We start from the raw sequence: 17,127 nt of genomic DNA, 5'->3' as shown, positions 1-17,127 counted from the left end.
CTGTGTCTGTTCACATCATAGCTATGGGTGAGGTGTTCCCTGCGATGCTGTTTAGATGCGTGTAGCCTGGCTGAGCAACAGGGAGTTAAGATTGCAGGTAGAAACTGCACTTCAGGACTCTGGCTTTCTCCCAGCTGTGTAGGAGAGTGCCCTGCTGTGTCCGGAGCATGGAGCTGGGTGAGAACACACACCCAAGCTCCTCAGCCTGTGCTTCTGTCCCTGGTTTGTCCCTGTAAATGTTCCTCAGTTTCCCTCTTTGCCAAAAGGGAAGGTTAAAACCTATTAGTCCACGAAGATTAATTACTCATGTGCTGCAGCATGCTTTGTACTTCTCAGAAGGACGTGATTTCTCCGGAACTGGAAACCCTCCCTCTCGTCTTTCCCACACTTGCTGCTTGCCATCTGGCTGAGAGGCATGCAGAAAAAAAAAAGGCACAAATCCTCCGTTTAATTATACTGCGCATTTTATTATCTCACCTCAGATTTTGTTGTTAATCTCTTTTACAGATTTCGTTTGCATAAGTGGAGTCTTTTAGCTTTAGCAAGCTGCATCGCTTTCTCTTCTGATGCTGCAGGTATCAGTCAGCTAAAAAGCAAAGAGAGGAAAGAACAAGTGTCCTTAAATTTATCATTCAGTCTTTCCCAGGCTTTCTATATCATTTTCTCCTCCTCAGCTCCTCACCTGAAAAACAAGGAGGCTGAAATCAGCACAGGCCAAAGTAAAAATAACTCCCCCAGAGATAACAGGGACTCTGTTGTCTGGGGGTATTTAAGCCCAAATCAGACAAACGTTCGGTGATAACACTAGTGAGAATCATTCCATCACTCCTGAAGGCTGGAACAGCTGCATCCCCCCCCAGCCCCTGCATTTTTCCTTTTGCAATTCCCATACACTAAGAAAATCCCAGGGCTGGATTTGTTAGCACTCAAGACCTTGAGCTGCAGCCAATTCACCAAGTGTTAAGCCCCAGTGCAGGGAGCAAGGTGTTCACACCTGGCTGTGGGTGCCGAAGTGCCTCACACTTTGCATTATAATTATAATGCAGTTAGCATTGTAAGTGTTGTTGGAAATTGCACCCTAAAGACTGAGGACTTTCGGGGAGGACTAGGGAGGTGGGAAGCAGGGCTGGGGAGAGCTGCTGGGAAGTGTTGCAATGCTGCTAACAGTCACCAGCAGCTCTGGGGCCCAGACAGCACCCTAAGAGAGCATATCACCTTCCCAGAAGGGAACTGCGTGCATGCAAGTGGGTGGGGTATCTGAGGACTCTGTAAAGTGAGCAAACATGACACAAAAGCCCTTCTGAGGAATATAAATATCTCGGTGATGATGAGCTGCTGAGAGGAGGGAAAGGCAGAATTCCCAAGGCAGGAATCAACCTTCTGACAGTACCGTCTGGGGTGTCCTGTAGCACCTCCGCGAGCAGTTTCTCCAGGACATCTTGGTATTTTTCCAGCTGCCTCGAGATGAGCCACATCCCGGCTTTAACAGGAACAGCTAGCTGTGGAGGAAGCAGGAAAGTCAGGAGAAGCTGAGGGGAGCAGAGGCAGGCATGTTGGGGTGCTTCAACCCCACTTTGCTCAAATCAGTAAAGGGTCTAAGGCTGATGTGGGATGATCCCTGCATGGGGAAAAGCAACGTTAAGTCAGCCCCACGGCCTGCAGTGCAATCTCGCGCTGGTGGAAATGCCAAAGTTTTCACGCGTTGGAGCAGCTAAGGTCTGACTCAGAAATACAGAGAAAGGCACCTACCGGCAACAGAGGCTGCAAAGAAAAATCATTTCTGCACCTTAAAATCCATTGACCCTTCGAGACAGCAGCTTTACTGATGCTGGCAAAGCATCCTGCCTTGGAAAGGGCTGAGGACGAGACATCGCCCTGCCTCCAGCCTGACTTTGAGCTGTGGCTCAGATGTGCTGGAGGTAAACAGAGCTGCTCCACTCCTGGCTGGAGGCACGGGAGGGCTTGTGGCTGCAGCGTCTGGGGAGCGTCGGACATGGGATGTGCCAGCTGTTTAATGCTTTGAACTGCAAATCCTTGCAGTTTAAATCCTATTATTGATCATCGGTGTACTGCATTTATGAGAGCAGTTGCACATTGACCTGCGTCTTGGCCAAACTCCAGGCTGGCCCTGCTGCCCGTCCTGCCGCCTGGGCTAGACCTAAAAGCTCCTTTGGCTGGCAGAAGGCAGCTGCGCTGAGCACAGGAGTGGCTGCATTGACCGGGCGAAGGGCTCCCCATATTCAAGTGGAAAAGTGCAATTTTCGGACTTAGCTAACCAAGTAAGCATGCCTTTGAGGGCTTAGACTGGCACTTAAATCCCTAAAATTGCCAATTTTCTGCTCTGTATACAGGCTTTGGGGGGTGCAGCTGTACGGGCCCAGCTTTATAAATAAGATACTGGCAGTGCAAAGCACTGAGATGGGAGGTGAGTGACACCAGACAGCTGATCTGGAGCTGCCTGAAAGAGTGACAAGTTAAAACCAGACCTGAAGCAGAGCTGCAAATTACTGCCTTGCAGTTGGCTGGCATTCACTGAACGGCGGAGACAGACCTCATGTTGTTTCCATCTTCCCATGCTAAGGGAGAGGCCAGGCAGGTCTGAGGGGTGACCAGGCTGCTAAACCTCTGCGATAATTTATGGCTTGGAGGTAAAACATTTCTCTGATGCAACCTTGCCTGGTTGCCTGGCAGAGCTGGTAGGAAACGGGCGGTATTGCTTTACACGGGCTGCGAGCTCCCTAATAATGTCCTCTGGCTTCTCATGTGGCACCCCCAAGCACCCAGTGGTCACCAGGCCCCATGGGACAGCCCTTGGGCTGTCAGTTCTCCCTCATATGTCCCTATGAGCTCTTAGAGTCACAGGGTTCAACGTACCTGGATCGTCTTGACATCTGCGCCAGCCTGCTCAGAGAGGCCTTCCTCATCCGGCTGCTGCAGAGGGGTCAGGGATTTCTTCTGCTCTCTGTTCCTCTCCTTTTCCTGCAACCCCACAGCAGAGAGCAAACAGGGTAGTGATGCTGTAAGGCAGCTTCGCACAGGTACCAAACCTGCTCTGCATCACATCAACAGCCAAGGAGCAGGGAAGAAAACCAGAGGGACTGGAGGTCTAAGAGCTGTCTGCAGCATCCTTCCCCAGGCCCACAGCTCACGGGGAACAGACCCATCAGCTGCGGTCATTGTGGCCTTGGGGACTGTAATTCTGATATGCAGGAGGGGCCGCAATGCTCAGTGTAAGGCTGGGTCACGGGACTGCAGGTAATGATCTGTAGCAAACCTGACCCTCCTGGATGACCGCTTTGGTCTGTGCAAGACACCGCTGCCAGCAGAACATGGCAGCCAAGCACACCGACCCCACACGGCCATTCCAGAGGCCCAGTCCTGGTTCTTTTCTGTCTCAGTGGCACTGAAATTGAGCAAAAGCCTGCACAAGCTGATTGCGAATGGAGAGCTCTGTGCAGACAACACACATTGCCAGACTTTCTTGGAAGTCTGTAATGTCAGTTCTTTCCCACTTACAGGGCTAATCTTGGCTACACGACCCTTCCTTTCTTCCTACCCCAAACAGAAAAGCCGAAGTTGCTTCGGGATATGACCGACACAACAGGATGAAAGATGCAGCAAAGGCTGTGCTCAGCGCCACGCTGACTGCTTGCTGTGCGCTCGCTTTGGTTTGAACACGTGCTTGGAGGAGAAGAGGCAGCCTCTAGAAGAAAGCTAAGACTGATTTCACCCACGTACCTCCAGAAGCCCCTCAATCACCAGCAGACACATAACTAAAAGGATAACGATGTATGAACTGTCTGGGGACTGTGCGTGGGTCCCCATCTTCTCCTTCAAGGAGGCTGAAGAATGTCTGTGCTCCCCATAAGAAGAAATCACTATCCAGTGAACAAGTAGGTGTTGGAAAAAAAAAAAAAGACTCCTCCCCGGTATCAATGGATTGTGTCGTGCGGGGGAAGCTCCCTTCGGCTGTGTTTAAGGAGAAGATGCAGTCTCTGAGGCTGCCTGCCTGACACCTTTCAACAGTATTAGTTTCACATCAAAAGAAAAAACATTCTCTCTCCACATCCCAGAGGTGACAACCATCTGGAGGATGGTTAATTATTTGTTACAACAAAAAGACCCATCAGTATGATGATGGGAGGCTGCTGCTTCTCTGTAGAAATTACAGCCACTAGCATGGAGGAAAGAAAAACGAGAGCTGCTAGCAGCAGATGATGTCCCGCACAGGTTTTTTAGTTTTTATGTGAAGGAGTCCAGGCTCTTCTTCTTTAGTCTCACATCTTGAAAGTGTTCTCTGCCATCTCCTACCACTTTGGGATGAGGAGGGACTGCCACTCTCAGATGTTCTGTCCTAACAGAGGGGGCAGACGATGGGATCAACAGTGGCATGGTGTACACAGCGCTTGGGAGCAGAGGGAGGAAGAAACCTTCCCTACGTTTTTTCAAGGCTCCTGCCACCGCAGGACGTCTCGTGAGTTACCTGCATCTTTCGGAAGTCGCTCTGGGTGAAAAACGGCACGAAGCCTTCGGTCTGTTCAGCCAGCATAGACACCACGTACACCAGCACCAAACTGGCCATCGCCTTCTTCGAAACCATCATGAAAGCCTGAACAACACAGGAAGGAGGATGCCGGGAGGAGGATCTCTGTGATAACAGAGAGGGCCGTTTGACAAGAAATCCCTTCGGCTTTTCAGCAGCTGCAATCTAATTTAGCCACCAGCTAACTAAAGGTATATTTACTCATCCGGTTGCTCCTAAGCTGAGAATAGAAGTGCCTTGGCTGACAGTTCTCCTCTCAAACTATTTCTTGTAAACAGATTTGTTCTTGAGCAATATCTCCAGAGACTGAAAGCCCAGCTCTTCAGTACTGTTAAAGACTCCCTCTGTTCTGCAAGCTTTAGCCCTCCAGCTGTGGTGGTTTAAGACCTGCACACATCCAGAGCAAAACACACATGTCAATCCCACTGACAGCAAGGGAGACGGTGATGCTGCAGGAGAGAAAGAACTTACTACAGCTGTTTTGTTAAATTTTGTTTTTATATCCCTCACCCTTGAAAATCTGCACCGATAGACTGAATCCTTTAATAAGCCTCGCTGGGTTCAAGAGAGCTGGGAAGGGTGTTTGCCAGCCCTGCTGCGTAAAAGTCTGGTATAAAGGGCTTTAAAAACTACCTTCTGAAGTGATTTAACAGTGACTTTGCATTGGAAGAGAACTTATATAAACATTAAATGCTCTCTTTAAATATTAAAATATTCTCTCTGGACGTGTTTAATGAAGTCTGCTCTCACGGCTTAACTACTCTACCTGGCTGGAGCCTGATCCTTAATTAGTTTCAGAAACCTCTCGGTTTGGACATTATTAAAGAGACATTGTTAGGTCAAATTTGACCCCTAAATTAGATTTCCCATAAATATCAGCTAGTATTGAGCTGGAGGGCCAGTGGAAGTTAATAAATATTCCCTTCCTGCAGCACTTGCTGGTCACATCCCCCAGCTGTGTGCCAGGCCAGGGGAGCTCCGATGGCAAGTGAAGGCGGCTGCAGCCCTGCTCCTCTCCCTTGGCACCGCCCTGCACCCAGGAGAGGGCATCTCCTCCCTCACCATCCATGCCAGGACAGAAAACTGTCAGGCACACTCAGAGATCACCCTGGGAGACCTCGCAAAATGGAGCTGTTGCTGGAGTGATCAGAAGGGGAATTTCTCAGGCCCTCGCCTTGTAATACAGCACGTCGATATGCATATGTGCTGATAATGCGGTGTTATCTCCGTAGCATCAATCTTTTGTGCAGTTTCATTTATTCTAACGCTGCAATGAAATACTGCCACATGCAAAGAAATAAACTCAGTCACCTCCTTCATCTCGTATTGACTAGCCCTTTGTGAATTGATTCTCTCCCTCTTCCTCCAGAGAAACACCCCCACACATTACTCCAGTCAAAAAATATCTTTTCTGAATGTCTATTCCTTATTTTGTAGGCAGGACATGTCTGTCAGACCGGAGATCTCCGGCGCAATGCCTCTCCAGGCAGACATGTACCTTGTTGTTTGTGAATTTGCTTCCCAGCTACAAAGAGAAAGCACAAAGCAGGAGGATCTCAAGTTCAGCATCAGCACAACAAAGCACCAAGGTCACATGAGGCTGGGAGCAGCATTGCCCAGCTTGGCTTATGCCTGCGTAAAATGGGAGTGAAGTGCCAATTTGAGGGCAGGAGGGGTGAACATCCACCAGGTACTGGTGTGACAAGACAGTAGGTTTATCAGCCAGGCTCTGTCTTCCAAAAAAAAAAAAAAAAAAAAACCAAGTCGTTACCATCAATAGGAGCTGTGCAAATGTATTTTTTTTTTTTCCTTGATCTGTTTAAAGCAGTTTCCCAGGTGTAGAGGGCACCCAGGGCTTGCCATGCCTCTGCAGCACTCTCCAGCGTCTGCTGGGTGCTCACGGCAAGCAAGAAGGCAGAAGTTGATGGAATCGATGCTTCCACCGTGTGTTAAGAGCAGAAAGCACCTTTCCCCTTGTTTAAGCATTGATTTTGTTTCCTCCTCCTTTGTCAGAGCTCTCTCACATTTAGCAATTGCTGCTGAAGCCAATGAGTTCTGGTAACACCAGCACCCACAGATCACCCCCCTAAGCTGGGGAAGGGGAGCACAAACCACACACCTACCTGGTGAGCGCAGCCCAGGTGCTGGAGGTCAGACCTCTTCTCGTTCCCTCTCACACCTGGATGCTCCTGCTGTGCTCCCCACCCTTTATATACCCCCACACACAGCTCTGCACACACCAGTGCTCACTTACTCCCCTGCACAGGTGCCCCCACTCCCAGCAGTGCTGGGGAGCAGCTACCTGGCATGCATGGAAACGAGCATGCCAGATGGGCAGCACCTTTATCTGCATCGGATTTTTAAGAGTTTCTCGTTTCCAGGATGATCCCCTCCCCTCCATCCCCAGACTGCCATCCATAGGCTGGCAGCTGTTCTCTGTGCATCCCACGACTGGATAGGGCCCCTAAAGCAGATCGCTGCCTGCCTCAGTTTCCCCATCTATAAGGTGGATAAATTCCTCTCTCTCAGCTTGTCTACATAGGTCGTGAGCCCCCAGGATAATGTCTTTATGATGCAAGTGTATCAGCAGTCAAATGATGCACGCATCGATTGTATTTCTACTGTCGTGTTAACAAATCACACTAACAACAACTATACCAAATGGTGCCAAAACCAGCAGAATGAAGTTTGACCCACTGGCATTATGGAAGCATCCATTCAAGGCAACAAATCCCCTGGCAGGATCTAGAGCTAAATATTAGTATAATAAATAAAGCTATATATGCTAAACCTATCACCAAAAGCTTTATAAACTGAGCAGATGAGTGGGGAGATGCCAAGGCAGCCCGGGCTATTTATCTGCCCATTTTGAGACCTGTGTGGCCCCTGTTACCATAATAACCACACATCTCGCAATCCCGGGCACAGCACTACCCATCAGGGACCAAACCGTGCACTAACATCTCTCTCCAGATAAATGAGGTGCAGAGAGAGCAACTGATTTGCCTGCGATCTCCCAGGGTTGTCTCTGGAAGCCATCAGACAGGCGCTGAGGCTGGAGGGTTTGGGATCAGGCCAGAAACGTCCCGGTGCTGCTCACAGTCCGGCGGCTACACACGAGGAACCCCGAGAGCAAGCAGCCGCAAGTGGGTGAGACGCAGGAGGAAAAAAAATGAGGTGGAGAAAGCAACGAAAGCCTCCTGCATCAAATGGCTTCACGGGGCGTTAGAGCGGGGTTCCTGCCCGGCTGGTTGAGCACTAAGTACTGGCGCTATTTGCTGGAGACAAGAGGAAAAGAGCTACAGCCCAAACCCCTAAAATGACTTTTCTCACCTATCCGCAACGCAGCTGATCGATGCGATGTGTACACACCGTACTGCACAGCGCTCCTCGCCAGGCGATTGCTGCTGCCACCGCAGTCAATACTGCACAATTTGGGCCAAATCCTGCCTTAAAGTTGTGGCAGTCGCCGAGATGCTTCCCAGATCCCTGTGTATTTATTACTGTTTATCGCTGGGCAGTGAAGTGGTCCTGGCTATAAAACTTCTAGGGAGCTCAACATAGTTTTTCTCCCTGGGACCATGGGTATGTGTGATGATGAAAAGGATATTACAGAATAGGTTGTTGGGCTAGCATTTTTTTTTCCCTCTCCCACCTTTGCGAAAGAATTTGTGCAAAGCCCATTTGACACTGGTCCTTGTTTTAATTGACTTTTTCAGTATCTTTTTTTTATGGTTATGATGGATGCAGCTGACGAGTCAGCAGATGGTGTTGGGAAGTGACAAATTAATTACCAAGAAAGGTCACTTTTGCAAAGCACTAAACTTTCCCGTGTCTTGTCCCCTTTTACCTCAAAAATGTGGCTGGCTGGCAGCTTTCCCATCCATCTGTGGTGAAGCTTTCTGCATTGGAGAGCACAACCTTTAAAATAAAAAGGAAAGATGAAAATTAATCATATCTGTATTAGCTGGATGCTGTCGGCCAACTTCACCTCATAATTATGCAAAGGTACTCAAAAGGGAAAGGAAACAAAACTGGAAATAAAGGACCTGACTCCAGGACCTCTTCAGTGGAGGCACCAGAGCGGGTGGGAGAAATGGGCACCTTTTTGCTCTACTTTGCCCAGTCCCTAAAGGCAGGCTTGGCATGCCCTAACACCAGTGCAGAATGAGGATATGGGAAAATAAAAGTCACAGCTGGAAGTCTGACCCCTAGCATCACAAGGCAAAAACTCTGCCCTGCTGCAGTCCCTGTAACAACTCGCAGTCTGCAGGCTCCCTTAAACCCTCCAGGTTTTACGAAGCAAAATTACAGCAGCAGTTAGAGGCTTAACCAAAAAAAATGATGTGCAAAATGAAGCCGCTCGCAGTCCTGCTTGTACCTAAAGTTAAACGTTTGCCATAATTGGGAGTAATTTTAACAGGCAACTGGCAGTGGTAGTGAAGTCCGTTAAGCCATGCATCAATTGCAATGTCAAAGAATCAAGGGGAAAAAAATGAGTTCCTTGTGCCAGCACCACCAAGCATTTGTCTCCATGTCCTGTACTTTTCCCTCCAAGTCACTCCATGCCTGGGGCATTTTGGCAAGTGGCTGGCATCAAAAACAGGAGCTAGAAGCCAGCGCTGGTCTGAAGCTGAGCTTCGGCCCCAGGCTAAGGCAGCGCATGGAGAGCAAGGGGGGACGAGCAAACGGCTGGAGCCCCACTGCCGCCCTGCCTGGTGTGTGGTCAGGAATTTGGGTGCCCCAAAGGCTGTAATTTGGGGGTGTCAGAGCCATAGCGTAGCAGGTCACCCTCTTTTTCCCCCTTGTCCAAAAACCTCCTTGAACGGGGCCGGCACATACAAGAAGGGAAGCCTTGCCTTTGTGCTTGGAGGAGTTCAGTTTGCTCTCACAGCTCCATCAGACCCACACCAGCCATCAGGTTTAGGCAAGTTCACAACCCCCAGCCCCTAATTCCCCTTCCGGATTCCTACAGGAGTATCAATCTCACCTCCCTCACATTACAGTGTTTTTACTTGGAGTCAGATGGGGTCAAAAAGCCTGGCGCGTGAACTGCTGAATTTAACGTCTGCAGTCACAGCTGAAGTCAATGTGGGTAAGGAATTCATTTTAGGCTCCTGCTCTGGAAGTGGGAGCAGAAAGCTCTTTCTCACAGCCCAGGCACCATCCTCCAGCTGCTGTCTCTGCATGGACGCGTTACAGATTTAGCAGGCGCTGCTGTCTGTGGCTGCTGAACTCTCCTAATGAATAAAGCACCGGTGGCAAATTTTAATGCAGTTTTCAAAATATTAATGCTAGATAAATATTTGAAGAATCACAGGCTTAAAACACATGTTAATTTGCATCATAAATATTTTAAGCACGCAGGCGTCCCCCTCCTGTCCCTGCGCTTGCTTTGCACCCACTTCCATTTCTCCCCGCTGCTCGGCAGTGTAATTCATGGTAATGCTCAGCCATGCAGCCAGGCTGGGAGAGAATCAATAGCAAGGATTTAACTCCTGCTGACTCCCCAAAACAGTTCACCCTCCTGGTTCTGGCAGCTGACAATGATCTTTTGAATTAATGAGGAATTTGCCTCGTGTTGTTCCTCTCTCCTCCCACTCCAATGCCTGGCTCCTACGGCCAAGCCCGAGCCCAGAGGCTCCTGGTGCTGAGGGCTGGGAGCTGTGGAAGAGGTGCGGGACGTGGAGGAGGTGGAGGCTCTGGATGTGCGGCAGAGCACAAGGAACATCCCGCCACCACCTTCCATAGGTGACAAACTCATTCTTACCTGCAAGCACACAGCTCTGTAGCTCCTCAACGCCAACACCTCCAGACGGAGCAGTGCCTTCGCAGCAGAGCCATCTCCATCGGGATGGCCCCGATTTACATCCCAGCTCCTCACTGAGCTCCTCTGGGCACTCAGCACACCTTCGAGAGCTGAGTGTGCTGACATTAAAACCTGATGCGTCAGTGCTACACCTTGTAACTCCAAAGTCTTTCTGGAAACCAAGCTTAAGGTCACCTAGAGCAGATACCCCAGAAGCGAGGACACCTGGAAATTCTGCCTGCTCCCTCACTTTCTTCAGGTCTGCAAAGGACATACATATGAAAGAAAGAGGACAGCACATCCATCTGGCTACAGCCTGGAAAGATTTTGCTTCTCCACCATAGGTAGAAGAGACAGTCACCAGCCAAAGTACCCCGTTTCCTAATCATTATATTTCATCTAAAAAAATTAAAACAGGTTTCCATGCTTATAAAAATGTTATAGTCTCCCAACTGAAGAAAAAAAAATAATTGATTCCTTGCTTTGTTTTTCTTCATTTTTGGTCACTCCTTTGCCATTCTCTACCCAGTCTGGAACAAGTGAAGAGAGAAAGGAGAGGAGGTGAGAAAACAAGATGGGATACAGCTCATCTGTTTCCATTTTGGTGTTCAAATTCAAACCACCAGTTCTGCACTAGAAGGCTCAGGAATATTTTTAGGAACAGTGGAAAATGCAGTCTCACGTGCTGTGAGGGGCTGATGTTGCCTTGTCCCTCATCAGTCACTGCTGTCCCTTTGCACGAGAGCTGTCCCTTTTGCCCCAGGGCTCAGCTGGAGCTGGGAGCCCCTGTGTGCCTCCAACACCCCCAGCCGTGGGCTGAGGCTCTGGAGGCAGGGCAATCACTTAGGAATCCATCAGCAAAGGAGCTCCTTACCCCCCTCGCAGGGAATATTTATTAGATTTGATGAAAGAGCAATTTAGCCTTTACACACAACAGGCACCCATTGACCTTTTATTTTCTTATTACCTCTCTTTACACCCCCTACTGTTCCTGCATCAAACAACAATATATCAGGTTAAGCATAGCAAGACGAAACACTAGGGCACCAAGAAGTGCATTAAATCGCTGCTTTGCAGGGCTGCTTGCGCTGCCAAATCAGCAGGAAGGTGATGTATGATATTCTTGCTCGCAGGCGAGATGCAAAATGCAGCCCCACGGTCGCCTTTGCAGACGAGGTTTGCAGGTACAGCCTGCCTTCCTGCAGAAGGCAGCAGTGGTTTTCCTGAGACTGGACGGGGAACAAAAACTGAAGTAAGAGCATTCGGGATCTAACCCCCAGCCTTTGCTGCTCTTGGCCATGGAGATTATCTGTCCATGGGAGAACTGCAGCACAAAAAGGCATTGCTGTTCTCAATGCTGCCAGCTCCCACGAGATCTCCTGATACAGCGGGCCGGATTACGCTGGGTGCTCAGGATTTATCAGTGCTTTCAATGGAGAGCCACCCTTTTCATTCCAGAAACCCTCGGCATTTAATAGTAGTTTATCTGCAGCAGGGGAGAAGAGTTTGCTGCCGCGTTATCTCCTTTCAGACTTTCAAGACGCCAATTCAGTCTGCGAGGCAGCAAGGAAACGGGGTCAGATGTCTTCAGGGTGAAAAAGAGACCGCGCACGTGGCAAGTTAATGAGCACCCTGAGCATGGACAGTGAGGCTCCAACACCCACATGGGTGATCAGGGAAACATCCCAGCTGGGACGTGGGAACACCAACTGCAGAAGTCAGACAACAGCAGAAAGATCTGCAGAGACAGGCACGTCAGTCCAGGCAAATCTGATTCCAGAACAGGACATAAATTTGATAAAATGCCTGCTTAATCCAGGGATGTTTTGCTTAGGTGATGAATAGCAATCTCAGTGAAAGACTCTCAACCACAAAAGCTTTAGAGAGCTAAAGCAGTAAAGACCGAGAATTAAGGAGAATAAATATTAATGTAAGGAGTGAGAAATTTATTTTTTTTCCAGGTGATCCTGCCCTTACTTGGGCTGCTGCATTTCCCTCTTTGCTCACGCCGTGTGGGGCAGGAGAGCAGAGCCCAGCCCTGGCGAGAGAACGGAGATGCAACAGCGGCACAAAACCACAAAATGCACATGGAAAGGAAAAAGAGGCAGTAAATGGGGAGGGAATAGGAAGTGCAAAAGAAAAGGGTCGCTGTACCAACACAGGATTCAGCCTGCAACAGGAATTGGTGCAAACCCTCTGCTGGTTTCAGTGGCTGGAGGTCAAGCAAAGCGCCAGGCTTAGCTCGGCCAGGCACAGCCCAGAGAGGTGCCGTTACGTAAAGGGATGGGGAACGCCAGGGTGGGCTGGACGGAAGAAATGAATCCAATTATGGGATGAAGGGCAAAGGGAGAGAAGGGACACATTTGGTCTGGAACAAATCCCTACAAGGCTTTAAAGCAGGGACAACAAGAAAGACAAAATGAATTCCAGTGCAGGATGCGCAGCCTCGACCCCAGTCAGGAGGAATAGCAGCCTCAAAATGGGGCAATAAGGTACAGAATATGGTTCTTCTGGTGGGAGACCCAAAGTATCTTTGCTGGGAGCTGATGCACCAGTTTTGGCTGTCCATGGTCCTATAGGGATGTTGGAGCACAGAGGCGTTCCCTCCACGTACCAGAAACGGCACCTCTGAAAGCAGAAAACAAGCAACCCACCTCCAGATTTCCTCCATGATTTTCCCAAAAGATTACATCCCAGCTGGCCAACTCGCAGCAGTCTCCACAAAGAAAACCAAGGGCTATGCACTGGAAATGAAAAAAAATTGACCCAGTTATGACAAAATGAAACAGCGTGTATGAAGAATTGCTACAGAGGGCTACAAACATCCACAATAAGGCCCCAAGGAATAACAGTTCAACTTCAAATGAGATTTACAAATTAAAAATAAAAGATTATTTCTGTTTGCCTAAGTCCCGTTATCTGACTGCTCAGCCATTCTCAAAGCCAGGCCACGGCAAGTGATACTCAGCACTGCAGAACAAAGGCTGCTCTTTTGCATCCCTTCAGCATTCAATGAAAAATCTTTCCTTTTGCCCCTCAGGCATCGCACTTACGTGTCTGCCCCTGGATGGGCAAAGCAGAGCTTGGAGAGAAGAGCTGGACAGAGATCCCGAGCTCCCGGCTCTCCCTGTAACCACCCCTTATCTCCCACCTGCCTCAAAGAGCCCCTAAAACAGAACAAAATCCAACCAGGGTTTATTTTTATTTTTTTCCAGTTTGCAAGAGAAAGACCTCACAGGAGCAGGCAGCATCTTCCCGCTTGCACTGGCCATTGCCCTCATCAGAGGTTGGTTTGCTCCATTACGCAGCTGCTAACGTACAGAGAGAAGTGGCCGTGGTGCTTTGGTTTGCTGGGCTGTGCTGCCTGCTGGTCCCAGTGCCACATGGCTGGTAAGACTGTCTTGCAAACCTCTGCAAAGCTCTGGTTTATCGCTTAGTTAAAGGTGCTGACAGCACCACGCTGAGTGGTGCAGGTCTGCAGCTGAACCGGGATCGCTCAGTTTGCTGGCAAGAAAGTGACAGGTCCCAGGGACTTTCCGTCTCTCCAAGGAAATCCTACGGTGCTTGCAGAGATGTTACCTAGATCAGCGGCAGGAGGAAAAGCCGGGGAGGTGGCAGGGGCCTGCTTGCTTGCACGTGAGACGTGGTTGGCAGCGGTGAAGCTCTCCCTGCTTCTCAGCTGCCTTCTGGCTCTGGTGCATCCACCCCCTGCCAGGCTGCGCTGGTGGGGAGAGCCTCAAGAGGGAGCGAAGGGGAACCTGCAGGGAAAGCAGGACATGAGGGGTCCTCCTACCCAAAGCTCATGCATTCAGCAAGCAAAGCAGGAGATAGACTTCTGTGCACTCTAATTTTGGGGGAAAGAAGCAAGGGCATGGCATAAAGAGCCTCTCTGCACCACCAGCTCCTTGTCCTGGATGGATGCAGCCATGCGAGCCCGGCAGAGCAGCGAGGAGCCAGCCCCATCAGCCACGGCCAAGTTAATCAACGCTGAGCAAGGAGCAGCCAACCAAACCAAACTGCAAATACATCTGTGCCCTCCTTCTCCCTGCCACGCATTTAAATCTATTTGATCCACTCTAACGGATTGATCTACAAGTTTGTGCACACACATCCTGCTTTGGACAGGGCGGCCGGCAGCGCCTCACCCATCACGTCCTGTCAGCTCCACTCAGCCTCACCTCCGCCGGGAGCCGCTGGGAACGAATCCAATTACAGGATAAAGGGTTTTCTTCCCCTCCATATGGTCTCCATAACACTCCAGCTTTATCTTGCTTTAACCCCTTTCCTGGCGTGGGAGCTTACAATCCCGGCCTAAGCGGCTCAGCGCAGCGGCCGCGCGTGGCTGCTATCTGATACAGGGAGGCGAGGTCTTCCCAGGGCAGCTGGGGGACAGGGAGGCACCGTGGTATTTGTGCCTCCCTCTCCTCCTGCCCAGGAGGGAGGAACGAGCCCCTCCAGCAGGTATATTCAAAGCAGCATGTTGCAGAACCTGCCAAAAGCACAAAAGCAAGCTCAGCATCACTTTGCACTCAGTGTTGGTGCCTGGTGCTCGTGGCTGAGGTTTAAGGTCCTGTACATGTGTCCATCACCAGAATTTAAGCTCAGCCATTTGCCTCAGGAGTGATTTCCATTACTTTTGCATTTCTCTGCACCTTATTTCCTGTGTGCCCTTGGGCAAGTTGCTCCTTTGCATTTGTCCAAGCGGCCGTGCTCCTTGCACAGGGGCAGGGACGGGGACAGCAAAGGGCTCCCAGCTGCCACCCCCACGGGAAAGCCACCCCCAACACGTCTGCGTGGCTCGCTCTGCTTGCCACTCAAATCCCAGGAACCAACCGTATCAGCTCGGTTATTTGATTATAATTATCGTTTCTTGCTTTACACAGGACATGAAAGCCTGGAGAAGCTCAGGGCTCCTTCACGCAATGTGCTGACAAACAATGAATAAGAGACAATCTCATCTCAAAGAGCTTAGCAAAGCAGAAAAGCCTGTATGAGGGAAGAAAAACCTTCCTTCTCCTAAGGACAAACACAAAGGAAGCAAGCTTCTCTTCTTGCATTAAACAGGGCCTGAATTTTGCTATTGCTTTCTTTGCCATGGAGTCAGCATAGAAAGCAATTGAGAGCTCTCTGGGAGACAGTCCGTAAAGTTTCCCTGCTAAGAGACGCCAAATTAAAGCCATCACTTTCCATTTCTGTGACAGGGACACAGAGGGAAGCAAGGTTGCATTCAGGGCACGTCCTGGAGGAACCAGCTAACCTCCCTGGTGTCGTTTTCTTCTGCAGAGTTGATTCGAGGCCTTCGGCATTGCTCCGGCTGCCGCTGACCTGCGGAGAGCTCTAAATCCACGTCAACAGCAGCCTCGGGTTGTCGACCAAAACGCTGCCCTCAGCCTGCCAGGGGGAGAAGCTGAGTCCACGAGGACAGCTGGGAAGGGACAGCCCCATGTTCAGCCCCGTTAGTGTAACACAGGGGACTCAGGCTTACCTGCTCCATGTTCAGGTCCCCAAAATGGGAAACGGGCAGGTCCACACCTAGTCCAAGATGAAGTGAAAGTCCTCTTGGCCCAGGTGTTGATAATCCTGTGTATGAAAGGCTGCTGGGTGCCTAGCATGAAGCCCAAGTTGTGCCATGTGTTAGCTGGAACAGGGAGAGGAGAGGGTTTGCACTGGTCCAAAAAAAAAAAAAATAAATAAACCTCTGGTCCTTTTCCCCCAGCCTGGTGCACCTTCCAAAAACAGACTTTCATTTTGCCTCCTCCCCCCTCAAATATGCTTCATTCATACAATTTTTTTTTACTCTTTAGGAGAAGATGAGACACCACAAAGATGTGACAAAGTCTCATGGAAAGAAAGTGAAAAGTCACTGTCCATGGAGATAACCATGTTTCTGTGCAAAGCCTTGGAGAAACGCCAGAGCTTTCGGATGCTGCTGGCACTGGCAGCAAGGTCCAAGTGTTATGAAGGTGGACAGGCACAGTGATATCTTTTAGGTGAAAGGAGTTGTCTTCCACCATGAAAGATTCCACAGCGGAATCAAGATACACATCTGCACATGCCTCTTTATGTGTATTAACTTTCTCTTTTAGTATTCAACTAATTCTGCAAAAACATGCTTAGCTTTTGCACATCCAGAAGCCTGACTATGGACAGGAAAGGCATGAAACAGCTCTGGGGAAAGCTTTGAGATGTAGGGCCAAGGGAGTTCTCCCCACAAAAATCTTCTCCTCAAGGAAAACCTTGTGGAAAGTGTTGAAAAGATCTGGGCTGGGAACTCCACGCTTGGTGGTTCCACAGGACATGCAGGGAGATCGCTCTGAGAGGCATGGACATCCCACGGGGACTGCTTATCCCAGGGCTCCTGAGGTTGCTGTGACCCATTTAACTCTTGCCATGTCCTACTTCTGCTCCTTTCAGATCTGTGCAGATGGATCAGTGGGCCAGTGATTAGGACATCATTCATCCCACCCACACCCCTTAGCCTTCCACTCCTGCCCTCTAGCTCCGAGAGGCTCCAGGATAGCAGGAGACCTCATTCCTCCAGCAGGACAGCATTGACTTTTTCCATCCACCCTGCCTTGGCGGAGGGCAGCTGTGGGAAAGAGGCTAGCAGCTTACAGCATTAACAGATCAGGGCCATTAACGCCACCAGATGTCAGAGATTAATGGAAGAGCTTCGCTAAGGCGCCTTAGGCAGGTCTCCTGGAGAAGGAGTACCCCTGACCCAGAAGGAAGAAGTGGGAAAGAGCTTGGCCAGGATGGAGCTCTGGTGCTCCAA

At 49.9% G+C, this 17,127-nt stretch overlaps 1 protein-coding gene across 1 annotated transcript; it reads right to left on the bottom strand.

Annotated features, from left to right (window-relative positions):
• Window positions 1–656: 656 nt before the first annotated feature.
• MLN (motilin) lies at window positions 657–4,615 on the bottom strand. Its single transcript, XM_040535440.1, has 4 exons — window positions 4,484–4,615; window positions 2,875–2,979; window positions 1,391–1,499; window positions 657–682 (listed from the first exon to the last, which is right to left on the bottom strand). The coding sequence occupies exons 1-4, from the start codon at window positions 4,601–4,603 to the stop codon at window positions 657–659; spliced, it is 360 nt and encodes a 119-aa protein (XP_040391374.1). The 5' UTR covers window positions 4,604–4,615.
• Between the last annotated feature and the right edge of the window lie 12,512 nt (window positions 4,616–17,127).

Source organism: Cygnus olor, chromosome 24, assembly GCF_009769625.2.
Source record: "Cygnus olor isolate bCygOlo1 chromosome 24, bCygOlo1.pri.v2, whole genome shotgun sequence".
Classification (NCBI taxonomy): domain Eukaryota; kingdom Metazoa; phylum Chordata; class Aves; order Anseriformes; family Anatidae; genus Cygnus; species Cygnus olor.
Note: the sequence above shows the minus strand (reverse complement) of the source record. Positions and strands in the feature narration are given on the sequence as shown.